The sequence below is a fragment of the Pelmatolapia mariae genome, linkage group LG14 (assembly GCF_036321145.2).
Source record: "Pelmatolapia mariae isolate MD_Pm_ZW linkage group LG14, Pm_UMD_F_2, whole genome shotgun sequence".
NCBI classification, from domain to species: domain Eukaryota; kingdom Metazoa; phylum Chordata; class Actinopteri; order Cichliformes; family Cichlidae; genus Pelmatolapia; species Pelmatolapia mariae.
Window position 1 is genome coordinate 26,092,860 of NC_086239.1, and position 27,558 is coordinate 26,120,417.

General features: G+C 39.3%; 2 protein-coding genes across 2 annotated transcripts; both read left to right on the top strand.

Moving 5' to 3' along the window:
- The first annotated feature begins 2,707 nt into the window (after positions 1-2,707).
- Positions 2,708-10,286, top strand: LOC134641398 (extracellular calcium-sensing receptor-like). Its single transcript, XM_063493806.1, has 9 exons — positions 2,708-2,940; positions 3,241-3,535; positions 3,699-3,785; positions 3,968-4,237; positions 4,441-4,659; positions 4,741-5,016; positions 8,855-9,082; positions 9,169-9,292; positions 9,376-10,286. Exons 1-9 carry the CDS (start codon positions 2,708-2,710, stop codon positions 10,284-10,286), a joined length of 2,643 nt encoding a protein of 880 aa, XP_063349876.1.
- Positions 10,287-23,549: 13,263 nt separating this feature from the next.
- Positions 23,550-27,558, top strand: LOC134641335 (extracellular calcium-sensing receptor-like). Its single transcript, XM_063493718.1, has 9 exons — positions 23,550-23,773; positions 24,018-24,312; positions 24,399-24,485; positions 24,668-24,937; positions 25,130-25,336; positions 25,418-25,693; positions 26,129-26,356; positions 26,442-26,565; positions 26,648-27,558. Exons 2-9 carry the CDS (start codon positions 24,052-24,054, stop codon positions 27,556-27,558), a joined length of 2,364 nt encoding a protein of 787 aa, XP_063349788.1. The 5' UTR covers positions 23,550-23,773; positions 24,018-24,051.

Sequence of the window (27,558 nt, forward strand, 5' to 3'; positions counted from 1 at the left end):
TGTAAAGTTTGGTGGACATGAATATCACTCAAGTTCATGTTCATGTGAAGTAGATAAAGGAAGGAGATTTCAAGTCTGTCCTGCTCAAACAATCTTTCACCCTCTTTCTGTGAATACTACAGGGTCTCATTTCAGGGGCACATAAGTACTGCTGTTATAAAGTAGTGAGAAATGTTTCTCATGGCCATCTGTTTGTTTCAGCAAAACTGTACACCTACACGTCTTGATGCATTCTCAATCATCCAGGAAAGTAAATCTCCAAAAGTCGATTCTGTTCATCTGGACGTTTCCTATGACGTTTCCTATGAAACCTGCAGTCAGCTGAGACTGAAGAAGTCACTTGGATGAGTAACGAAACGTTTCTCCCACAAAACGCTACATCCAGATGAACAGAATCAACTTTTGGAGATGTACACCTACACCCCAAAAATTGCAGGTTAGCCTTGTTAGATTGTGAGATTTCCATCTGTGATGAGGGACATTTAAAAGCGTATGTGTACTGTAAACCTGTGCATACAGATCAGTATTTAATGTTTGACTCTCATTATCCATTGGAGCATATTGGGTGTCATCAGGATGCTACAACATAGAGCCAACACCATCCCCACAGACACAGTGGCCAGGGAAGCAGAAGAGCATCATATAAGAAGGCCCTGAGTAAAGGTTTTCCCAGCTGGACATTTGTCAAAGCTAGAAAAGGTGCCTAAAGAAAGCTCCAGCTGATCCAGGAGAGAAGGACAGCTTCTGCCTAAGTGAAAACCTGTAGTGATCCCCTATGTATCAGGAGTATCAGAACAGTTGAGACAAATTTTCTCTGAACACTGCGTCTCTGTGGTTTTTAAACCCCAAAGCACGCTGTGCCAAAAATTCATCCACCCCAAGTGCCAGGAGGATTGTCACGATTTATACATTGGGGAAACCAAACAACCTTTGGCTAAATGGATGGCACAACACAGAAGAGCTACCTCGTCAGGCCAGGACTCTGAAGTGTATTTACACCCACAGGCCAGTGGACACTCTTTCAATGATGAGGATACGCACATCCTGGACAGGGAGGAATGCTGGTTTGAATGGGGACTCGGGGAGGCCAGGGAAAGACCATCTCTGAATCAAGGAGGGGCCTAAGGGTACCTCTTTCACCATGTTACAATGCTGTGATTGCAGCCATTCCCCAACTCTCTGTGAATGGTCCTCATGGCCACTGATCATTGGTCTTTGATCAGTGGTTGTTCCTCAGTCGTCATGACAATTTGCATATGAATGAAACTGATCTCACAGCCCATTGTTCATTCAGTGGGCTAGTTTCAGTCATTGTGCAAAGGTATTGTTTATAAGGTTTGGGAAACCTGCAGTTAACTGAAGAAGTCACTGGGATGAGTGACGAAACGTTTCTTCTACTGAAAATGCTATTTCCACATAAAAGAAACAGAAATAAGATTTACTTACCTGGATGATTGAGCATGCTTCAAGACATGTGCACCTACACATGTATGGATGATGATCTTGGTGTCTCCTCAATGCTGGTGTTAGACACAGGGGATTTTGCATTGTTGAAATGGCCCGAAATTTTCATCTGCTGTGCTTCCACATCCACAATTTTGTCTCCATAACTCTGAAAGTGAAGTTGCTCTTTCTGCATCTGAGGCTGCATCTCAGGTGGTTCCTGTAGTCTTCCATCTCATGTGCTGTTTTCTCATGTACCAGCTTGATGTAGTCCTAGCCAAAGAAAGAATTTACCTTTTCATCTAGAAGTAGTGTTTTCAGTGAGAAAAATGTTTCATCACTGATCTAAGTGACTTCCTCAGTCTCCACTGACTGCAGGTTTCCCCAACCTGTGAGGGCAGTGCAAGTAATGAAATGAAAATGCTACCTCCAGATGAACAGAATCAAATTTCTGGAATTTCTTTAGCTGGATGACTGAGCATGGATACCAGGCTCTAAATATCCTTTTTAATGCTGTAAAGTTCTATATAATAAAACAGTAATTTGTGGATATGGATTCTCTTTTGTGGAATAAAAAAAATGAATATAAGTAAATGTTGCCTGGTTTTTTTTTGGTGTGGTTTGTGTTTGGGTGCAGGGGAGGGGTGGAGCAGTGGGTTCAGGATGTGGTGGCAGGGGAGACTGAGCTACACAGCTGATTTCCATCATCTAATCATGCCTCCCTATTTGAATAGAGTGTGGTGGCCCGATGAGAGAGCGGTGTTGGGCTGAGGTAGAGTGGAGGCAACTAGAGAGCTGCAAAAGCAGAAATCATGAAAAACTATGTCAATAAACATTTACTTGCCTGGCAACACTGTGTGAATTGGGTCCTTTTGTGTCACAAGAAAAAAATTTAAAAAAATTCTTATAATATAAAAAATTTACTGTTAAAGACAGCTAAATTTGGCCTAATTGTTTTTTAAAAAGTTTTTTTCACCATAAACCTTTTGGGTTCATTAAGAATATTCATTAATCTTTTAAAACTGAAAATAAAAATCAATCAAAATGAAATTAACTAAACACACAAAAAACAAAGTTCTTGGCATCCATCTAATTCCCTTGTAGTGTATGCACTGGACAGGAGGTGTAGTATATTTTAGACCCTCCCCCTGCTACATCTTTTTCCCAGATGGGTGGTGTGCAAGATTAGTCAACACTTTCCAACAAAAGGGAGTGACAAGACAATAAAACCTAATTACTAGACTCAGAACATTAGAAATCTGTCATGTGGTTATTATTACAAACCATTTTGCTCATTTTGCTTTATTTCTCCTTTTCTTATGCTGTATCATCTTCTGATATCATCTTTCCCTCCTGTCAATTACTGGGACAATTTAATCTAAATGGGAATCAAAAAACTGGAGATGTCATTCTGGGTGGACTGTTTCCAGTCCACTTTTTTACAAGTGTTCCTGACCTGTCTTTTATCTCAGACCCTCAACAGCCTACATGCCATGGGTAAGTATGACAGGGTGGGGGAAATAAACAAGAAGAAAGAAGAAAATGGGGAAAATCAGTGCCAATGTCAATATGTACTTTATTACCAAAGTATACTTTGTGTAATTAATACATTTGTGAAAAAAATATGTTTCTTGGCTGAAGCATCTGTTGTTATTTTTTTAATTAAAATATATCTTTAATTGTTGTCATTAATTTTCTGTAATTTTTTTGTTAGTTTTGCAATAAGTTTTCCAAGTATTCTGCTGTATTACTGTATTATTCAATAATTATCTCTCTCTCTTTTTCTTTTTTTTTTAGTTTTTATGAACTAGGATTTAGGCTGGCACAAACCATGGCTTTTGCTATTGATGAAATCAACAGCAACTCCAATCTGCTACCTAATGTGACTCTGGGATACACTCTTTATGATAACTGCATCAACCTTGGAATTGGATTCCGTGCAGCATTGTCATTAGCCAGTGGTCAAGAGGAAAAAATTATATTGGATAATACATGTATTGGAAATCCTCCAGTCTTAGGGATTGTAGGTGATTCTCCCTCTGCACACTCTATTGCTATCTCAAGCATTTTAGGTTTGTACGGAGTACCTATGGTAAGTCATCTGCTTAGCAATGAAACAGTGTTGTTGGATTTTAATGTAACTGCAATTTTAAAGCCACTTGTCAAAACTGACTTAGTTTACACAACAAAATTGAAAAATTGCAGTATTTAGGTTTTTACATATTTCTACAATATACATTCTGTAATTTTCACAGGTGAGTTACTTTTCCACATGTTCCTGCCTGAGTAACCATCAAAAATATCCATCCTTCTTTAGGACGATCCCAAGTGATGTCTTCCAGGTGAAAATCTTTCAGTAATCTTTCATTATTGTGCGTCATGACTGTGCTATTACACTCTATTTTATTATTGTGTGACTTCAGTGAAGATAATGGTGTGGTGTGCCTCAAAACCTGATAAACATATACCGCACTGAAAGATTTTCCTTGTCTTTGCAATAATGTTTTAATCTGTATTCACTTAGGTTCGTGCTATGATTCACATTCTAAAACATTTTGGCTGGACTTGGGCAGGTCTGCTCATCAGTGATGATGATTATGGACTTCATGCAGCAAGATCCTTACAATCTGAGCTCAGTCTGTCTGGTGAAGGTTGCCTTGCTTACTTCGAGGTTTTACCCTGGGACAAAGACACAGATGAACTGAGGAGGATTGTGAATGTGATGAAAACCTCTACGGCTCGAGTTGTCATTGTTTTTGCACATGAGAGTGGCATGATAAACCTCATGGAAGAGGTTCGGATTTAAAACAATTTAATTTTTACTAATTACTAAGATTTCATTTATTATATTGTGTAAAACATGTCGTGTGTTTGTGTGAATGGGTAAAGAAAGCTAGTCACCTGGAGGTATTTTCCAAGATCAGCAACTACTTGAATGGCATGATAATGTCCCTTTTTCAGTATCACTTTATACATTTGGTATAATACAATGCACAGGTAGTGAGGCAAAATGTAACTGGCCTACAGTGGATGGCCAGTGAAGCCTGGACATCAGCTGCTGTGCTCCAAACACCTCAGCTTATGCCATACCTGGGTGGTACACTGGGTATTGCCATTCGTCATGGGGAAATACCAGGGCTCAGGGAATTCCTGTTAAAAACACGTCCCAATCTACATCACAACCTACATCACAACAATAGCTATGGGAATAGTATGGTGAGTATTTAAACTTTACTATGGTATGTGCGAGAACCCTATATTATCATAATTCATAATTATAAAATCTAAATATTTCAGGTGAATCAGTTTTGGGAATTCACATTTCAGTGCAGATTTTCACCAGCTCCACCAGGCTGGCTGGAAGGTGGAGGTGCATTATGCACTGGACAGGAAGATCTAGAAAAAGTAGACACTGAGTTTTTGGACATTTCTAACCTTCGGCCTGAGTACAATGTGTACAAAGCTGTGTATGCTTTTGCACATTCGCTTGATGACATGCTCCGGTGCATGCCAGGAAGAGGGCCTTTCAGTGAACACAGCTGTGCCACGTTGCAGTCACTGGAGCCATGGCAGGTGTGATATCAAATTACCCTCTACCTATGAATAAATTGTTTGCTTGTAATTACTTTCAGAGCAAAATTCACCATGTAGGATTAAATACAATGCCATATAGTTTAATGGTTAAAAAAAACTGGAAGGAGCTAAGAGGATTTTCTGTGCTCCTCTATTTCTGTACACCTGATATAAAGTAGTTTTTAATGTATTTAGATCAGAATCAGAATACTCTATTAATCCCTAAGGAAATTATGTGGTTACAGTTGCTCCAAGATAATGACAGTAGCAGACTGAACTAAATTAAATAAATATATTAAATGGTTTAGAATATATGAAATGGCTCTAAATAAATAAACTACTACCTCTTTTAAATAACAGAAAAACAAACCATCCTTATGTTGTAATTATTGTACGTGTAGTTGTTTTTTTTTTTTGTTATTACACAGTTTAAAAAAAAACATTCAGCATTGCTATCAATACATTTTTCAAAAAAATGCCTCTCTGTGCGAAATGGGTTCAAAAACATAAACAACTGTGGGATGCTGTTTGTCCATGAATTGGACATGGGGAACAAATTGCAGCAGGATCAGCCTGATATTATTTGTATCCCACTGTAACTTTACTGTATAAAGAGCTAACATCTCCAAAATGTCAGGAGTAGTTAGTCAGTATATGTGTTTGTGAACTAAAAATCAAGAATGTGGAATACTGTTTGTCTGTGATTTGGACAGCCCAGTGAGTGCTCCCGACACAGGGGAAACAAATTCTGTCGGGGATACCTACCTTGGTACTAGGGCTGGGTATCGTCACTGATTTCTATAATTGATTGGATTCCGATTCGATTCAATTCAATTTTGACTGAGACCGTCAGAAATAGTATAATTTTGATCATTTATCAGTACTGACACTTTTGAGACTTCATCAGAGATGTACACCAGATGCCTTCATGTCAAAGTAACTGAGGATAAAACACAGAAAAACAAGGAGGAAGGAGATTTTCCTGGCCTGGCTTTTTATATAGCAGATAACCCCCTTAAAAACATTCTGCAGTAGATCAAAAACTGAAGAAAACCATGAATCAACATATGAACATTACCACATGCTGCTGAAGTGAACACAACAGTAGACTTGTGCGTTATAAGGAAATAATGCAAAAAACCCAAGATTTTTAGATGGGAAACTGTCCTTGAAATACACTGAGAGAGAGAGGGCTGTGTAGGAAGTGTGATTTTACTTTGGTGGAAGCAAAACAGCCAAAGTAAGAGGGAATTAATGACAATGTTTATCAACTGTGAAGCATAGTTTGGATCTTTTTTGCTGCTGGTTCAGTGAATTTTGGTCAGAGAGTGACACAACCTGCAGCATCAGAAGCTGCGAGGCAGGCTTTCAGTACCAATGACGTGTCTGTGTACGTGCTGTCGGGGGAGAAAGCTGGCATCTCACAGATTCTGATGCGTCGGGTCCGCACTTTATGTTTACATCTTTGTGTGGAATCCCTTTACCTGCTCTCATTTGCTGTTTGAGCTGTTTGGTGGTTGTTGATATAGTTTTGTGAGCTTTAACCTGAGATCCTGGCATTTCTGGTAATATATATTTATATTTAAAAATTCATTCAGGATTTAATAGATTGATCGCAAAATTGATTATTGAAACCCACCCTTACTTGGCACCACCGTTGTACAGGTAAAGCCAAAGGAGAGATATGCTTCACCATATTTTTCTTTGGCTTTGAAGGAACTTGGTTTGGAAGCATATTTGGCGATGCTTCATCTTCTGCCTTGCGTTTCTGTGAGAGCTCCGTCAAAAAACCTGTCCATTATGCTATCAATGTCCAATCATTCTCTTTTTAATTCATTCCGCGCCCCTCTGCAATGGCTCTGCACCCCCCGCTTTGGGAACCACTGTTGCCATGTTGAGGAGATAATTTAGACATTTAAATAATCTGTGGACACACAAGGACACATCTAAAACCTGCAGGACACCGGCCCTTGAGGCCTGGAGTTGGTTCATTTATTGAGTTGGCATCGGCGACCCTCAACCTGCTGTCCCAGCATGCATAGAGGATGACACTGGCCACAGCAAACTGAAAAAGATTTGATTTATTATACTGTGTAAAACGTGTTGTATATAAGGTCACTTACCAGAGAGTTCATTGACCTGTATACAGTGCCTTGCAAAAGTATTCGGCCCCCTTGAATTTTGTCACATTACAGCCACAAACATGAATCAATGTTATTGGAATGCCACGTGAAAGACAAAGTGGTGTACACGTGAGAAGTGGAACGAAAATCATACATGATTCCAAACATGTTTTACAAATAAATAACTGAAAAGTGGGGTGTGCGTAATTATTCAGCCCCCTGAGTCAATACTTTGTAGAACCACCTTTTGCTGCAATTACAGCTGCCAGTCTTTTAGGGTATGTCTCTACCAGCTTTGCACATCTAGAGACTGAAATCCTCGCCCACTCTTCTTTGCAAAACAGCTCCAGCTCAGTCAGATTAGATGGACAGCATTTGTGAACAGCAGTTTTCAGATCTTGCCACAGATTCTCGATTGGATTTAGATCTGGACTTTGACTGGGCCATTCTAACACATGGATATGTTTTGTTTTAAACCATTCCATTGTTGCCCTGGCTTTATGTTTAGGGTCGTTGTCCTGCTGGAAGGTGAACCTCCACCCCAGTCTGAAGTCTTTTGCAGACTCCAAGAGGTTTTCTTCCAAGATTGCCCTGTATTTGGCTCCATCCATCTTCCCATCAACTCTGACCAGCTTCCCTGTCCCTGCTGAAGAGAAGCACCCCCAGAGCATGATGCTGCCACCACCATATTTGACAGTGGGAATGGTGTGTTCAGAGTGTTGTGCAGTGTTAGTTTTCTGCCACACATAGCGTTTTGCATTTTGGCCAAAAAGTTCCATTTTGGTCTCATCTGACCAGAGCACCTTCTTCCACATGTTTGCTGTGTCCCCCACATGGCTTGTGGCAAACTGCAAACGGGACTTCTTATGGTTTTCTTTTAACAATGGCTTTCTTCTTGCCACTCTTCCATAAAGGCCAACTTTGTATAGTGCACGACTAACAGTTGTCCTATGGACAGATTCCCCCACCTGAGCTGTAGATCTCTGCAGCTCGTCCAGAGTCACCATGGGCCTCTTGGCTGCATTTCTGATCAGCGCTCTCCTTGTTCGGCCTGTGAGTTTAGGTGGATGGCCTTGTCTTGGTAGGGTTTACAGTTGTGCCATACTCCTTCCATTTCTGAATGATTGCTTGAACAGTGCTCCGTGGGATGTTCAAGGCTTGGGAAATCTTTTTGTAGCCTAAGCCTGCTTTAAATTTCTCAATAACTTTATCCCTGACCTGTCTGGTGTGTTCTTTGGACTTCATGGTGTTGTTGCTCCCAGTATTCTCTTAGACAACCTCTGAGGCCGTCACAGAGCAGCTGTATTTGTACTGACATTAGATTACACACAGGTGCACTCTATTTAGTCGTTAGCACTCATCAGGCAATGTCTATGGGCAACTGACTGCACTCAGACCAAAGGGGGCTGAATAATTACGCACACCCCACTTCACAGTTATTTATTTGTAAAAGATGTTTGGAATCATGCATGATTTTTGTTCCACTTCTCACGTGTACACCACTTTGTATTGGTCTTTCATGTGGAATTCCAATAAAATTGATTCATGTTTGTGGCTGTAATGTGACAAAATGTGGAAAAGTTCAAGGGGGCCGAATACTTTTGCAAGCCACTGTACATGTATACAGGTTATTAGTGACATACCTTGTATAATTAATTAATTAATTTCTATATTTAATTATAATAGGTCTAATACTTTAATATTTTTTTTAACAGCTTCTTTATTACTTGGAAAGGGTGAACTTTACCACATCATTTGGTGATCAAGTGTCATTTGATGAGAATGGCGATGTGGTGCCAATTTATGATGTGATGAACTGGTTGTGGCTCCCTGATGGAAGCACTGAAGTTCAAAATGTGGGCGAGGTTAAGAGGTCAGCTTTCAAAGATGAAGAACTCATACTTGATGAAGACAAAATCTTCTGGAACTTTAAATCCAGAAAGGTTATATATGTTTCTTCAGACTTTATATTTTGTCACATGTACAGTGAATATTATTTTGGCAGTCAATATTTAATTTTGTCCAATAGCCACCTCGATCAGTATGCAGTGAGAGCTGTCCTTCTGGTACCCACATGGTGAGAAGGAAGGGGGAGCCCAAATGCTGCTTTGACTGCATCCCTTGTTCTGAGGGAAAAGTCACTAATAAAAGCAGTAGGTGTTTATCTTTCAACATGCCATATTTAATTTTCTTTCAGTGAAATAAAGTATGCATTTCACCATCTTCTTCTTTTTAGACTCATTTGAGTGTACCAGTTGTCCAGAGGATTTTTGGTCAAACCCCGAACGTGACCACTGCATTCCTAAGAAGACAGAGTTCCTCTCCTACTATGAGCCTTTGGGTATTTGTTTAACAGCAACTTCACTGCTGGGCACATTCATATGTGCTGTTGTTCTAGGGATCTTTTTCTACCATCGCAGAACACCTATAATACGTGCCAGCAATTCAGAACTTAGCTTCCAGCTATTGTTGTCACTCAAGTTGTGTTTCCTGTGTTCACTGCTGTTCATTGGACGACCCAGGCTGTGGACATGCCAACTCAGACATGCAGCATTTGGGATCAGCTTTGTGCTTTGTGTCTCATGCATCCTGGTCAAAACCATGGTTGTTCTGGCTGTGTTCAAAGCCTCCAAGCCAGGAGGGGGAGCCATTCTGAAGTGGTTTGGTGTTACGCAGCAGAGAGGAACAGTTCTCTTTCTTACATCTATACAGGCAGCCATCTGTACTACATGGCTTGTCTCTTCCTCTCCAACTCCACATAAAAACACCCAATACCAAAATGATAAGATTGTTTATGAGTGTGCAGTTGGGTCCACTGTTGGTTTTGCAGTGTTATTGGGCTATATTGGCGTTCTCGCGGTCCTCAGTTTTCTTATTGCATTCCTGGCAAGGAATCTCCCTGATATTTTTAATGAGGCCAAGCTCATCACATTCAGCATCCTGATCTTCTGTGCTGTGTGGGTGGCCTTTGTTCCTGTTTATATCAGCTCACCTGGAAATCGTGCAGATGCAGTAGAGGTATTTGCCATCCTGGCCTCAAGCTTTGGACTCTTATTTACACTGTTTGGACCCAAATGTTACATAATAATAATGAAACCAGAACTCAACACTAAAAAAGCAATAATGTGTCGTGGGACTGAATCATAATATTTTTTCCATACATAACAGAAAATTACATGCAGAAAGATAAATAGATATAAATAATACATTCAACCAAACATACTGAATCTTGAAAAAAACTTTTTTACACTTCCGTCATGAAAGTGAGAAGATGCAAAAACAGTTATTTTTACTCTACTATTTTTTTCATGATGGAGTTGAAATATAAAGCACTCACACTTCTCAAATGCTATTAACTCTTCACGGTTAAATTTAACCTTATACATCATTAAACTATAAATTACTTTCTCTCAATAAAACATTTCAATATGGATCCACCCAGAACTCATAGTATACCTGTGTTTAATTTGCATATCTGTAATTATGGAATTATTGTATATCACAAACTGATGTGTACTGCGAAACACGTTAGCCAGTTTTTACAACAGTTCCACATTCCATAACTGAGCTCATGAGATTCAAAGTGTCAAAGCTTTTTGACGTGAAAGCACATATCGCTCTTACTCTCAACAAGCAGCAGGTGCTGCCGTAGGCACCACACCCGTGCCAAAGCGCTCACAGGGAGCGGCTAGTCCTCACGCAGCAGTTGCCCCCAGCTGCTGTCAGAACAGGAGATGTTCACCCCTACGCGTCCAAACTGCAAGTGAATTGCGCATGAGCAAAGCCACTGCTCCCGTCCTGACTGTAACACAGGGCGGGAGCAGCGGTAAATGTATATTTTTCTTTGTCTAAAATAAATCTATGCACTAAAATCATTCCAATCATTGCAAACTTAGAAAATGGATGTCCTTGCAGAACCTTAATTCCATTTGTACATCCAATATGGACTGAAGCTGTCTGTTGAGGCTTGCTATGAACACCTGCTGCCTGATAATGTTTTGCAGCTTTTTGGCACATCAGCTGCTTGATCATTATAGTCAAGTGCTACAGTTGCTGAACCTACCATAGAGAATCTTGACCAAAATGAGGATGGCCCACTCTTTCTGTGAGCCAGCACAGCCTATGTGTGTGGGGGGATGTCTCAAAAAGCAATTGGCCTGAAAAAGGACCAGACTAGTTCCCATGATTTTTTTCACATTGCCACTGTTTTTTCTATTGCCTCTTTTTTTTTGGCCATTTTAATTGTTAATTTAGTTTGTTAACAATGTTATGGTTAAAAATGTTCTTTTTTACTGTTACTTTTGGTGGATAACTAGGTTTAAAACTACTTAAAAAAAAACACACACACACACACACACACACACACACACACACACACACACACAGTAACTCAGGCCACAGTTCCTACTTCAGGTCACTTTTGCCGGTCCCAAGCCGGGATAAAGGAGGAGTGTTGGAATTGTGACATTAAAAAAACAATAATTGCTAAAAGAAATTTAATTTGTAGTTCTAAATATATTCTAAATGTACTTAAGGTGTTTTTTGCTCACTTAATGTCTCTTCTACAATGTTATTTCTCTCTTTTACAGCGTCGGTTACAATTACATAAGCATAACCAATTATGCAAATTATGCGATGACGTCATTTAGCGACTTTTGGGACAACGATTTTCCTTACTGAGGAGTTGGCAAAACTGCTTTAAAGGGATAGAAAAGGTGATAGTGAGAAGTAAGAGAGAAAACAGACAAGATAGAGAGGAGAGCGGGAAGAGGGGCGCCAGATCTGGCTGTCCACACCTCCACACCGGATTGGGCTGTAGACTCTACCTCCCTGTTGCATCCCAGAAAGGACATTCCTCCTCAAACATATCTGTCCTGAATGATATCACATCATTTTTAATTCCTATCAAAAGGTACAATCTATAATCTATTAAGATATTTTAACTAGCCAAAAAGAAAAGGACCGATTATAATATAGGAACAATAAACCAGAGGTACAGTGGCTCCGCTCTGGATTGCTGGTGAAGGAAAAACACTAGTGATGACTAGGCAATCCACAGGCACACAAAGTTTTCTCAAAGCAATCCATGGCTGTACAGGAGAGTTAACTGAAGCTCAGTCACATGGTTAAGTAGGGAAAGAAAAGAAAAAAAAGTAGGGACACCGCTGATGGTGTGGCTGACTCCAGCGCAGAAACACTTCCGGGTCGGATGGTGCTCGGAACCCAAACTTCCAGGGACATGTAAGTCCCACACAAAACACACAAGTAGTAATATACTGGCAGCTTTTTTTTTTTAGAAAAAAGAAACATCTTGATTGGAGCAAAGGCAAAAAATTGGAATGAATTTTATGTGACTGTTCATATTAAAGCCAACAAGAAGTGAAAATCCAAAACCGGCTCCAATCCTTTGTATTAATGATCTCTCTCTCTCTCTCTCTCTCTCTCTCTCTCTCTGTGTGTGTGTGTGTGTATGTGTGTGTGTGTGTGTGTGTGTGCGTGCACTCACAGAAGGAAGGTCATGGCAGGAGCTTTTCTCAAACGCATTTCCAATCAGTTTTTTTTATAAGAAGTGTAGCTCATACAATGGTATAAATGTATTCTTTGCAATACTTTATAAATATGAAACTCTAAAGATTTTGAGTTCATGCACATTGTGAAACAAGAATCTAAATATTTGTGTCACAATGACTTCTATAAAAACATGTTGTTTATGGGGATAATGTGACAAATCTATTGTGGGCCCTAATAATGATCAATGGTAATTGAAGAGGAAGCTTGAACCCTAACTCTGGACATTTTCATGACAAGTGACAGCGCAGACATGTGCTAACGAGAGAATATGTTTTTCATCATAAAGACTGTGATATAAAGCATCGTTAAAGTGTCACTTCAGTAATGTTGACTCATGTTTTCAATAGATGACTTAAAAACACTAAACTCTAATTTCAGGGGTTTATTTTAAGTTTACAGAATATAACATCTGGTAAGATGATGAGTTTTACTTCTCACTGTCCGTGTTATGTGTATCTATTTATCATATATGTTGCTTTGCTCTGTGGACTGTAAAATGTTTCATTGTATTCATGAAACAAACCAGACTTTCACTGTCTGCATCTTTTAGTGTTTTTCTGCTTTTGTTCACTCCAAGTTAACAAAACCCACAGACATCCAGAGTTAACTCACTAACAGCGTGGAGCAATCTCAGTGTATTTAGCTGCTTTTTCCCTAAACACAATCAACTGAGAGAAATGCCTGTAGTCATACACTTGGGTCATTGAAGGAGATTTGTTCCATAGACTCTGTATACTAGTGTTTCCTACACTTAATCCAACACTACTATGTTCTATTTAAACCCAGATTCCTTTTATAGATTGCAGTGAAATTTGTTAAACCATTGCTTAGTAGGACAGCAGTACACGTCACTCTTTACTAACACATTGTAGATAACTTTATTGCTGGACAACACAGCTAGCAGTCTCACACACTCTTTAGATTTTTGAAGTTTTGTGTGTAACGGTTTTAGTCTATCAAACCTTACCCTTTTCTCCCCAGTATCACAACAGTATGACTCCCAAAGTACGGCGCAGTAAACGAACAAGGACTCTAAATTCAGAACACAAAGATACAGTTGGAAGATGAATTATTGCGTTTTTTATGATGCGTAGTAAACTACACCCTCTTCTTCTTCTCTTTGTTGTTGTTCTTTGTGTGTGTGTGTGTGCGTGTGTGTGTGTGCGTGTGTGTATGCCTTAGAAGTCAAATAATACATTAGCCATACTTAAAAAAACATCTGAATTTCATTTAGAACTCAGATTCTAAGTTGCAAGCATAAATCTTATGCACAGCCAGAAGCATGTTTTCCCCACTTTCACAATGCTAAGGTGTCAAATCCACAACCCCCAACAGATGGTTTGTTACACACGGGCGAGAAGAGCAAGCTTTACTTACACAGCCTCACAAACTATAGATTTTTAAAGTTTTGGGGTACAAGGGTTTAGCCACAGATGTAACTTCTACTTTTGATAAAGATCACTCCACCTGCATATTTCTTAAGAAATTAAGCGTCTTTATTAAGCTCTTATTTATAAATGTCTACACAATAATAGACACTGTGTGCTCTGTGACATTATAGTCTTCTACTTCTGCTTCCATTGGTTTGCATTTTAAACTCCCAACCTTTCAGGTTGTTATGAACGGCTTATATTTCTAACATTTTGTGATGTAAAAGTGAACCATGTGGCTTTTTTTATCTTCTGTGTGATGGAATGAGTTAAGACACAAGTTATTTAAACAATTATAAATGACAGGGTGATGGCCATAGTACTTAGTGCGGGTCAAATATGTTAAGGATAATGTTTATCAATGTAAAATTGCAAAGAACTTTTGGATAGGATACAACATCTTGTAAACAGTTACCTCAGAACCTGTACTGTCAGATCTATGTATGTAAGGTAAAACTTTCCACAGTACTTCCACTTAAGTAAGAAACTAAACACATAAAGTTACCTTTACCAATAATCGACTGCTCCTTGAAAAAAGTAGCACAAACAGACAACTGACTCAGCAATGATAAGTAGAGATACCCTAGGCCGATACTCAAGCAGAAGAAAATTAAAAGTTGTTGTTTTTGTGGCTCGAAAGAAAAATATGTTTAATAATTCAACAAGACCAACACCTTCAACACACGTACATTCAAATTTTGGAACAGGCTTAACATTGCTGTTTGTTCAATAGTTTTTGGCTGCTCGAAAAAGTCATTTTATGGCTTTAATGTTTCCAGCTGATAAGGAGAATGACTGCATTTCAAATGCGCGTCCAATGGCTTTAAACATACGATTTGTCTGTAATGAAAGTATCAAACTACAGAGCATTGTTTTTACTAAAATTCAACATTTTCAGATGAAAATTTGGCTGCTTTTTGTTTTTTCACTGTAACACCCCCCTCAATGTCATTTTTAGGATATTCTTGGTGATCCCATTTTTTTTTTTCATATTTATGCTTTTGGAGTAAGCGTATCTAATACGCACGTTGTCACTGTGTTTTGTACTACCAACTGTGAGGGCTCTGCTTTTACTTTGAGCAGTCTGTTTTTATTTTGTCTTGTGAGTGTGGATCTTTCGAAGGAGATCTTCATCAGTTTGATTTTGTTACCACAAACTTTGTGTGAAGTTCACAACAGAGGTAAAGAGATTTAAACACACCAGTTTAAGGAGGCAGGCAGGGGTTGGACCAGCTGCACAGGACAGGTGAAGCAGAGAGTGTCAGGGGAGATGTACAACAGAAGCAGAGGGAACATTTTACAAGATGATAAATGGCAGATTTTGTTGACAAGATTAAAAGACACGTCAATCGGAGTTCAGCAACATTTCAGTTTGATTAAATTAAAGTTTTTAAACTACACAGGGTTTATTTTCTCCTCTGATATAGTTATCATATTGAACATGTCAGTGATGGAAGAAAGAAAGAGTATAAAGACAAATAGTAAACGTGTGTCTAATTAAACTGTTCCTGTGAACCTTAAATCATCCTTTAATATGTTCAGTGTTACAAACTTGAAGAAGCAGAGAAAAGATCATCAGACATTAATCTAATCAGTTTTCAGCCTTCATTCATATTGAAAAGTTGAAATCTTTCCTGCTAAGTGCAGCATTTGATACCATTGGCCATAACATTTTATTACAGCTATTATTAAATGGCGAGTCCTCTTCACTCACACTGAGGTTAATTATGAAGCTCCACGGGCTTCTGTGCTAAGACCAGTTCTGTTTACATTATACATGCTTTAGAAGACATAGCATACATTTTCACTGCTATGCAGATGATACCCACTTTTATTGGTTAAACTGCCGGGATGTCTAAAATTGAAGTGCTTCAATTTTACTTATAATGTGCCAGATCACTACAACAGACGACTCAAGGCAATGCCGTCCAGAGTAAGGATTTGTTAGCCACAGTGTTTCTAAGATTTTTACGCCCCGTTACAATAACCTCAGTTTTATCTGAACTTAGAAGCAGAAAATTAAAGCTCATGTATCTAAGAAAAAACGCAATCATTCATCTTCCAACTGTATCTTTGTGTTCTGAATTTAGAGTCCTTGTTCGTTTACTGCGCCGTACTTTGGGAGTCATACTGTTGTGATACTGGGGAGAAAAGAGTAAGGTTTGATAGACTAAAACCGTTACACACAAAACTTCAAAAATCTAAAGAGTGTGTGAGACTGCTAGCTGTGTTGTCCAGCAATAAAGTTATCTACAATGTGTTAGTAAAGAGTGACGTGTACTGCTGTCCTACTAAGCAATGGTTTAACAAATTTCACTGCAATCTATAAAAGGAATCTGGGTTTAAATAGAACATAGTAGTGTTGGATTAAGTGTAGGAAACACTAGTATACAGAGTCTATGGAACAAATCTCCTTCAATGACCCAAGTGTATGACTACAGGCATTTCTCTCAGTTGATTGTGTTTAGGGAAAAAGCAGCTAAATACACTGAGATTGCTCCACGCTGTTAGTGAGTTAACTCTGGATGTCTGTGGGTTTTGTTAACTTGGAGTGAACAAAAGCAGAAAAACACTAAAAGATGCAGACAGTGAAAGTCTGGTTTATTTCATGAATACAATGAAACATTTTACAGTCCACAGAGCAAAGCAACATATATGATAAATAGATACACATAACACGGACAGTGAGAAGTAAAACTCATCGTCTTACCAGATGTTATATTCTGTAAACTTAAAATAAACCCCTGAAATTAGAGTTTAGTGTTTTTAAGTCATCTATTGAAAACATGAGTCAACATTACTGAAGTGACACTTTAACGATGCTTTATATCACAGTCTTTATGATGAAAAACATATTCTCTCGTTAGCACATGTCTGCGCTGTCACTTGTCATGAAAATGTCCAGAGTTAGGGTTCAAGCTTCCTCTTCAATTACCATTGATCATTATTAGGGCCCACAATAGATTTGTCACATTATGCCCATAAACAACATGTTTTTATAGAAGTCATTGTGACACAAATATTTAGATTCTTGTTTCACAATGTGCATGAACTCAAAATCTTTAGAGTTTCATATTTATAAAGTATCGCAAAGAATACATTTATACCATTGTATGAGCTACACTTCTTATAAAAAAAACTGATTGGAAATGCGTTTGAGAAAAGCTCCTGCCATGACCTTCCTTCTGTGAGGGCACGCACACACACACACACACACACACACACAGAGAGAGAGAGAGAGAGAGAGAGAGAGAGAGAGAGAGATCATTAATACAAAGGATTGGAGCCGGTTTTGGATTTTCACTTGTTGTTGGCTTTAATATGAACAGTCACATAAAATTTATTCCAATTTTTTGCCTTTGCTTCAATTAGGATGTTTCTTTAAATCTACAACACCTTCCTTTTCAAAACGTTTACTGACATAGTAAGGACGTAGCTAGGGAACTCAGTAAGTATGAGCAACAATAGCTTAAGGACACTTTCTCCAATAAAGAGGATTTCATCATCTGCAGTTCGTCAAAAAGTGCCATATTAAAAACAATTCAGCAGACCCTCAGAGTGCGGATACAAACTGTTTTCAGCTATAGAGGTAGAGGTACGCTTCATGTACTTATCAACATACAGTTCAGAGGCTTGCATTAGAGTGCTTTGGTGCTTGGGCATCTTTTATTTAGCATGGTTATACCATTGTGAATTTAGCTATATAAATATGCTCAAGAGTCTATCATATATTTGACATGCAACTAAAAAATTCGAAAATATATTTTTAAATCAGTAACTTTGCAAATTTAGAGGAAATGTTTTCGGACAACATATGTGTCACATTTTAAACAGGGTTTGAATAATCAGCACTGACATACAGACATTTATGCGCTGGGTATAACAGACATGCTTACCGTGTGAAAGGACCGCGGATGTCTTGGAGCAGAGAAACACGCTGTATTGTTGCTTTTCTCTATTGTATAAGCAACGCCCAACTGTCAGAAACGCTCTGTGCGGGTAGCAAAGTCGGCTCCAACGCACATCCAGGCATCCGTGTGAAAGAAAGGTGTCGCTGCGGCTAGGCTCTCAGGATAGTCAGGCTTTTATTTATATTTGCATTCTGGTGCTTTAAAACTAGCAGCCTCTGTGTCCCGCTTGAATCATCATTCCGAAAATTCAGATATTTAAATAAAATGGTGAATTGGCTAGTAATGAGGAGCCACTTAGATCCGTAAAATGAGGTTTGATTAAATTAAACTCTTTTGAACAGCTATGAATTCTACCTCTCTGCTGATGTGTTCCAAACAAACGATGTTTTCTACATGTCCAAACTGTGTGCTAACTACCTCACACCGCTGTGTCTGGGGTCCAAAAAAAATAAAAAGTTAAAACGATATACCTTGCGGCAGTTGTGAAGTGCTGAGGAAAATACTGTGTGTCTGATGGGGTGTTTTTATATAGGTGGATTTGTTTTCAGTTGGGCTCTGAGATGCAGATATAAAGAGCAGGTTGTAAAGAAAAAGGTGGAAAAACTATGGAGGTTCGGTTAGTCAGTAGGAGGTGTAATTGCCAGATAAAGGAGCAGTTTGTAAAGAAAAAAGGTGGAAACTATGGAACTACAGTTGGGATGTGTGTGCTGGGATGCTCTTGATAAGGAAGCTGCTTTTATTGGTTTATGACTTGTTTTGCTGACTGTTGGGGCCCTACCTGTAACCCCCTCTGTCTAATCATCAAGTCTTACTGTTGCAGTGTGTGGCTACTAGATAATTATAGGGATTGTTGCATTAAAGGAGCATTGGAGGGTCAGTGTTATTGTGACTAGTTAAGAATATGTGGTTTTTAGAAATATCACAAGAAAAGTTTATTTCTAAAGGGATACATGTTGTTTGTGGTACTCTGTTTAAAAAACTACTAGGCCCTGTGTCTTTCAGAGCGCAAGAGAAAAGTGAAATGCTCCTAAACTAGCTAAATTAAATCATCTATGTCTAAATAACAGTGCAGTGCGTTTGTGTGGCTACTAGATAATTATAGGGGTTGATACAGTGCTAGTGTGGCTAGTTAAGAATATGTGGTTTTTAGAAGTATCACAAGAAAAGTTTATTTCTAAAGGGATACCTGATATTTGTGGCACTCTGTTTAAAACTATTAGCCTCTGTGTGTTTCAGAGCACGAAAGAAAAGTGAAATGCTCCTAAATTAGTTAAATTAAATGCTGTGTGGGACAATGTGTTTTTAGAAGTATCACAAGAAAAGTTTATTTCTAAAGGAATACATGTTGTTTGTGGTGCTCTATTTAAAAACTAGTAGCCTCTGTCTCTTTCAGAGCGCAAAAGAATGTGAAATGCTCCTAAAGCAGTTAAATCAGCTATGTGTAATCATTGAGTCTTACTGTTGCAGTGTGTTTGTGACTAGTAGATAATTATAGGGCTAGTTGCATTAAAGGAACATTGGGGGTTGATACAGTGCTAGTGTGGCTAGGTGTGAATATGTGGTTTTTAGAAGTAACACAAGAAAAGTTTATTTCTAAAGGGATACATGTTGTTTGTGGTACTCTGTTTCAAAAACTATTAGCCTCTGTGTCTTTCAGAGCGCTAAAGAAAAGTGAAATGCTCCTAAACTAGTTAAATCATCTATATCTAAATAACAGAGCGCTGAGACCTATACAATCCTTAAAAACAGTTTAATTAAAACACATAATGGTTTCATTAAATAAAACACTGTTAAACACATGTGAACTCGCATGACCCCCTGAACTCACATGCACGAGCGAAGCCACCTGTTACAGGGGGACACGCACGCGTACATGCACTCACATGGATGCGCAGGGTGGTGGGGGGGGAAGCTGCCGGTATATTACTACTCACACATAACAGGGAGACAGAGATGGGAGGGGAGTAGAAACATAAACATAAACACCAACACGGACACAATGGGCAGGTCGGCCGGTGAGAACTGCTAGACCATGACAGATGGAGTGTAATCTGATATCACACCTCCCGTGGCTCCAGTGTTTGCAATGTGGCACAGCTGTGTTCACTGAACGGCCCTCTTCCTGTCTTGTACCTCAGCATGTCATCAAGGGAATATGCCAGCACCTACACAGCGTTGAACACATTGTACTCTGATCCGAGGTTGGAAATGTCCAAGAACTCAGTATTCATATTTTCTTGATCCCCCTTTCCAGTGTATAGTGCTCCTCCATCTTCCACACAGCCTTATGAAGCTGGTGCAAATCTGTACTGAAATGTGAATTCCCAAAACTGATTCACCTGAAATTTATTGAAAACTTTACAAACAATTAAATTAAAAACAATAATATTAAGAAATTCTTGCAACTACTATAGTAGTAGTAGTACCATGTTGTTTCTACAGCTGTTGTTGTGTTGTAAGTCAGGACTTATTTGTAACAGATTTGTAACTTTCTCTGCTGCCTCATTTTATATATTTTGTGCTGTGATAAATGAACCTCAGTGAATTCAACTGTTAAAGAGTTTTCTCATTAGGACCAGTGTAAGTCTATCATGTTCACTCCCATTTTGAGAATGATTGAGCCAGCAGTATTTAAGACCAGCAATCTCAGCCTTTGCCAAAACATCTGCTTACCCATTAGCTTCCTGGACAATCATTCAACCTTGCAATAGCCACACTCACCTGGACGCTGATCTCCCTTGTTCTCCACCAGCTGGTAGCCATTCAAGGATTCAAGGAGCTTTATTTGTCATTCGCATCACATGTTAACATGAGGTGGAACGAAATTATGTACACACGGTCCCGGAGTGAAAAGAAACAAAAATAATGAAGAAACAGAATTTTCTTTTTTTCTTTTCTTTTTTTTTTTTAAGTAATAAATAAATAGTTGGGGTTTTTTTTTGTTATTTGTTTTTTTAACAACCAGAAATGACAACTAATAAGACAATACAATATATAATACTATATGTAGAATGCAACCTGAGTACCAGTATGGAGTATGGATATAGAGTGTGGGTATAAATATAGGTGTAAATAAATACTTTAGCAGCAAAGGGCATGATGACCAGCATTGATAAAGTTAAAGTGTCAAGTAGTGGTTAAGGTGCTACAATAACAGTTCTTGACCATTATGCACTGAGAAGTCTCACAGCTTCTGGAATGAAGCTGTTTCTCAGTCTGGTGGTTTTGCATTTAGTGCTCCTCAGCTTCCTGCCTGAGGGGAGTGGGACAAAGAGTGTGTGTGCTGGGTGAGTGGGGTCCTTTACGACACAGGTGGCCCTCTTCCTGCATCTGGAGGTGTATATGTCTGTGATCAGGCTGGAAGTGCTGTTTTTCCAGGTGAGGTTGCTATCCAGGTACGTACCCAGGTACTTGTAGCTGGGTACTACTTCGACTGCAGATCCTCCAACGGGGTGTGTGTGTGTGTCTTCCACTCCTGAAGTCCACAATCATCTCCATCGTCTTCTTCTCATTTAAGCAGAGATTGCTTTGCCTGCACCAGTCCTCCAAGTGTTCCACCTCCTTCCTGTAGCCGGTCTCATCATTGTTTGTGATGCAACCAACCACAGCTGTGTCGTCTGCAAACTTTACAATATGACAGCCTGGATGGTTGGGTGAGCAGTCATATGTAAGCAGCGTGAACAGGAGGGGCTTTAGCACACAGCCCTGCAGGGAGTCAGTGCTGAGGACTCTGGAAGGTGAGGAGACATTGTGGATCCTCACAGACTGCGGTCTGTTGGTCAGGAAGTCCAGGACCCAGTTACAAAGACAGGAGCTCAGTCCCAGGGTCAGTCCTCTCAGTCTGGCTTGCCTGTCTCCCTGCCTCCCTGCCTTGCTATTGGGAACCTCGGGTCACTATTTTTCTGGACTCACCCAGGCCTCCTCTTCCCCTCTCCTGTGCCTCTCCTCCACCAACTCTTGCACCACTGTTCCCTTTGTCGAGCTTTGCCACCCACGGTCCATGACCCTGGACATGCTAGTTTAAGTTGGATCCACTCCACGTTCTGGCTTCAGCCTTGACTGCAGGGGAGGGGTGGAGCAGTGGAATCAGTGGGCGTTTATCAATATGCGTACTTGTGCGTACTTGCGTTCTCGTGTACTCGTGATACGTCATCAGTCGGAGACCAAGTACTGTTCCAACGCGAAAAAGTCCCGGATGTGTTCTCGATCCGCCCGTTTTATCGAGCATGCATCGGTGTAGACTTGGGACAGCTAAATATCCCAGAATGCATTTCGTCCAAAACTCAACAGCAGACTCCCGGCACATCGTTTCCAAACCCCCCCCCAAACCGCTCGCGGACTTCTCACTACTCAGGTTAAAGAAACCCCAGCAGCTGTCTATAGTATTGAGTGTCCACTAGAATAGAAATAAAAGCGTTCTAACATCTCACCTGCTTGTTTTTATTAAGGTATGTACACGTATGTACATGTACACTATTTTTATTAATAGAGGTTTCACTACTGAGGTTAACAATGATATATAAGTCACTTAGATCACTTCTAAATGTTAATGTTTGGTTCATTTCAGTGTTTTATTTGTTCCTGAGTAAACTGGTTTGGCTGTGATTAAAGTTAAGCTTCATAACATGTTACTTACAGTTAAATTAAGAGGGGACGGCAGTAAAAACTCCGGACCTGTGACATCATCACGTATGCTGGTGTTCCGACTGTACAAATCACGAGTCCGTGCTCGCGTACTTGAGAATTGAGAAACGGCCCACGAGTCCGTGCTCGCGTTCTCGGCGGGTACGTACTCCCGTGCGTTCTCGGCGGGTACGTACTCGCCGAGAACGCGAGTACGTACTCGCGTACTTGGGCATTGATAAACGGCCAGGGTGTGGTGGCAGGAAGGCTAAAGGTTAGCAGCTGATAACCATCATCTAATCATGCTTCCCCAATTTGAGTAGGATGCCAGCACCTGACGAGAGAGCTGTGCTGGACTGAGCCAGAGTGGAGACAACTGGAGAGATGCCCAAGCAGAAATCATGAAAAACTCTGACAATAATCACTTACTTGTCTTGGAACACTGTGTGCATAGGTTCCTTTTGTGTGACGAGAACAAATTTAAAAAAAATTCTAACAATATGGAAATTTTATAGTCCAAGACAGCTAGATTTGACTGAATATTTTATTTTAACAAGGTATTTTCATCATAAACCTTGCTGTACATGAATCATATTTTTTGATGTGTATTTCATACATTTGTTGAACCATAAAAATATTCATTAATCTTTTACATCTGTTAAAAATAAATGAAATTAACAAGACGAACACACAAAAACAAAGTTCTTGTTATATACTAATTCACTTTTACTGTTTTCTAAGTCTGTCCTGCCCCTTTTTCCCAGATGGGTGGTGTGGAAGATTATCTAACACTGTATGCCAATAAAAAGGAATGACAAAACAATAAAACCTGATTACTTGGCTCAGAAAATCAGAAAGCTGCCATGTGGTTATTATTTCAAACCAATTTGCTCTTGCTCATTTTGCTATATTTCTACTTTTCTTATGCTTTATTATCTTCTGTATTTCCCTGCTCTTGTCAGTTACAAGGAGAATTTCATCTAAATGGGGTGCACAAGACTGGAGATGTAATTCTGGGTGGACTGTTTCCAGTCCATTTTTTAAAAAGTGTTCCTGACCTGTCTTTTATCTCAGAACCACAACAGCCTACGTGTCATGGGTAAGTATGACGGGGGGGGATGAAGCATAGAAAAAATTGTGAGAAATGAGTTCCATTGTATTTTATAACTAAAGTATTAATATCATCATGCAAGTTTCTTGACCGTCTGCTGTTATTTTTTCATTAAAATGTCCTTTTAATTGTTTTCATTTAGTGTCTGTATTTTTTTGTTTATTAATCTTGCACTCCGTTTTCCAAGTATCTTGTTTTTTATTTTGCAATAATTAACTTTTTCTTTTTTTAGATTCTATGTACAAGGATTTAGGCTGGCACAAATCATGGCTTTTGCTATTGATGAAATCAACAGAAACTCTGAACTTTTACCTAATGTGACTTTAGGATACACTCTTTATGACAACTGTGCTGACCTTGGAATTGGATTCCGAGGAGCATTGTCATTAGTCAATGGTCAAGAGGAACAAATTATATTGGATGATGCATGTGCTGGAAATCCTCTAGTCCTAGGGATTGTTGGTGATTCTTCCTCTACACGTTCTATTGCCATCTCCAGCGTCTTAGGTTTATACAGAGTACCTATGGTAAGTTCTCAGTTTAACCATACCATATTATTGTTGGTTGAATTAACTGTATATTTAATACAATATAAAGCTTGCATTTTTCACAGGTGAGTTATTTTGCCACATGTTCCTGTCTGACTGACCGTCAAAAGTATCCATCCTTCTTTAGGACAATACCAAGTGATGCTTTCCAGGTAAACATCACCAAAATTAAAGAAATAAAAAATAAAGAACTAAAGTATTTTTAAGGATATACCTGATGAATACCTGTTTTCCAACAGAATACATAATGATGTGCTGTAAAGCTGATGAAAAGTAACTCTAATGAAAGATTTTTCTAGCCTATGCACCTCTGTTTTATTCTGTATTCACTTAGGTACGTGCTATGATTCAAATTCTAAAACATTTTGGGTGGACCTGGGCAGGTTTGCTCATCAGTGATGATGATTATGGACATAATGCAGCAAGATCCTTACAATCTGAGCTCAGTCGGTCTGGTGAAGGTTGCCTGGCGTACTTTGAGGTTTTGCCTCGGGACAAAAACACAGATGAAGTCAGGAGGATTGTGAATGTCATGAAAAAATCCACAGCTCGAGTTGTCATTGTCTTTGCATATGAGAGTCGCATACTAAACCTTATGGATGAGGTCTGGCTTTAAAACAATTTTATTATTAATAATTAAAAAGATTTGAATAACTATATTGTGTAAAACATTTTGTATGTTTGTGTGAATGGGTAAAGAAATGTGGAATTATTTTGCAAGAGCAGCAATTCAATGGCATGATAATGTCCCTAAAGTATTTGCTAGTTTCAATATTTGGTATATTACAATGCACAGGTAGTGAGGCAAAATGTAACAGGCCTACAGTGGATGGCCAGTGAAGCCTGGACAGCAGCTGCTGTGCTCCAAACACCTCATCTCATGCCATACCTGGGTGGTACACTGGGTATTGCCATTCGTCATGGGGAAATACCAGGGCTCAGGAAATTCCTATTAAAAATACGTCCCACTCTACATTACAACAATAGCTATGGAAATAGCATGGTGAGGTTTTTACTTTTACTATGGTATGTGCAAGAACTAGATATTATCATAATTTATATTTATAAAATCTAAATATTTCAGGTGAATCAGTTTTGGGAATTCACATTTCAGTGCAGATTTGCACCAGCTCCACCAGGCTGGCTGGAAAGTGGAGGTGCATTATGCACTGGACAGGAAGAGCTGCAAAATGTGGACAATGAGTTCTTGGACATTTCCAACCTGCGGCCCGAGTACAATGTGTACAAAGCTGTTTATGCTCTGGCATATACCCTTGATGACATGCTGCGATGCAAGCCAGGAAGAGGGCCTTTCAGTGGGAACAGCTGTGCTGCTTTGCAGTCACTGGAGCCATGGCAGGTGTGACATCAGTTTACAGTCCACCTAACTAAACAAATTGTTTGCTTGTAATTACTTTCAGGGTGACATTCATCCTGTGGGATTAAACAAAATGCCATATGTTTTACTGGTTTAACAGCTGGAAGAAGCTAAAAGGATTTTCTGTACTCCTGATAGTGTAGTGCTTTGTATATTTAGATCGGAGAGATCATTGACCTTTTGTGAAGTCACTTGTTCATTTAAGGAATTTCTATATTTAAATATAATAGGCATAATATTTTCTTTGACCTCTGAATACTATGCCACTATTTCAATGTGAAAAACAATTTATTTCTTATGAATCCCCTTTTTAACAGCTTGTTTATTATATCTACATATATACAGGTTATTAGTGGCATACCTTGATTTCTATATTTAAATATAATAAGTCCAATATTTTATTTTATTTTTTAACAGCTTGTTTATTACTTGGAAAGGGTGAACTTTACCACACCATTTGGTGATCAAGTGTCATTTGATGAGAATGGTGATGTGGTACCAATTTACGATGTGATGAACTGGTTGTGGCTCCCTGATGGAAGCACTGAAGTTCAGAATGTGGGTGAGGTTAAGGGGTCAGCTTTCAAAGGTGAAGAACTAATAATTGATGAAGACAAAATCTTCTGGAACTTTGATTCCAAAAAGGTTATACGTTTCTTCAGACTTTTACATTTTGTCACACGTATAGCATATGTAATTCTGGCAAGTAATGTTTAACTTTGTCCAATAGCCACCTCGATCAATATGTAGTGAGAGTTGTCCTCCTGGTACCCACATGGTGAGAAGGAAGGGGGAACCCAAATGCTGTTTTGACTGCATCCCTTGTTCTGAGGGAAAAATTACTAATAAAAGCAGTAGGTGTTTATCTTTCAACATTGCATATTTAATTTTTTCTTTGAATTATAATATGCATTTCACCATCTTCTTCTTTTTAAGACTCATTTGAGTGCACCAGTTGTCCAGAGGATTTTTGCTCAAACCCCGAACGTGACCACTGCGTTCCTAAGAAGACAGAGTTCCTCTCCTACCATGAGCCTTTGGGTATTTGTTTGGCAGCAACCTCACTGCTGGGCACATTCATTTGTGCTGTTGTTCTAGGGATCTTTTTCTACCATCGCAGAACACCTATAATACGTGCCAGCAATTCAGAACTTAGTTTCCAGCTATTGCTGTCACTCAAATTATGTTTCCTGTGTTCACTGCTGTTCATCGGACGACCCAGGCTGTGGACATGTCAACTCAGGCATGCAGCATTTGGGATCAGCTTTGTGCTTTGTGTCTCATGCATCCTGGTCAAAACCATGGTTGTTCTGGCTGTGTTCAAAGCCTCCAAGCCAGGAGGAGGAGCCAGTCTGAAGTGGTTTGGTTTTACGCAGCAGAGAGGAACAGTTCTGTGCCTTACATCTATTCAAGCAGCCATCTGCATTACCTGGCTTGTTTCTTCCTCTCCAACTCCACATAAAAACACCCAATACCAAAATGATAAGATTGTTTATGAGTGTGCATTTGGGTCAACTGTGGGTTTTGCAGTGTTATTGGGCTATATTGGGGTGCTAGCTTTCCTCAGTTTTCTAATTGCATTCCTGGCAAGGAATCTCCCTGACAGTTTTAATGAGGCCAAGCTCATCACATTCAGCATGCTGATCTTCTGTGCTGTGTGGGTGGCCTTTGTTCCCGTTTATATCAGCTCACCAGGAAATTATGCAGATGCAGTGGAGGTATTTGCTATCCTGGCCTCAAGTTTTGGACTCTTGATCACACTGTTTGGACCCAAATGTTACATAATAATAATGAGACCCGAATTGAACACAAAAAAGGCCATAATGGGTCGTGGCAGTGAATCTTAA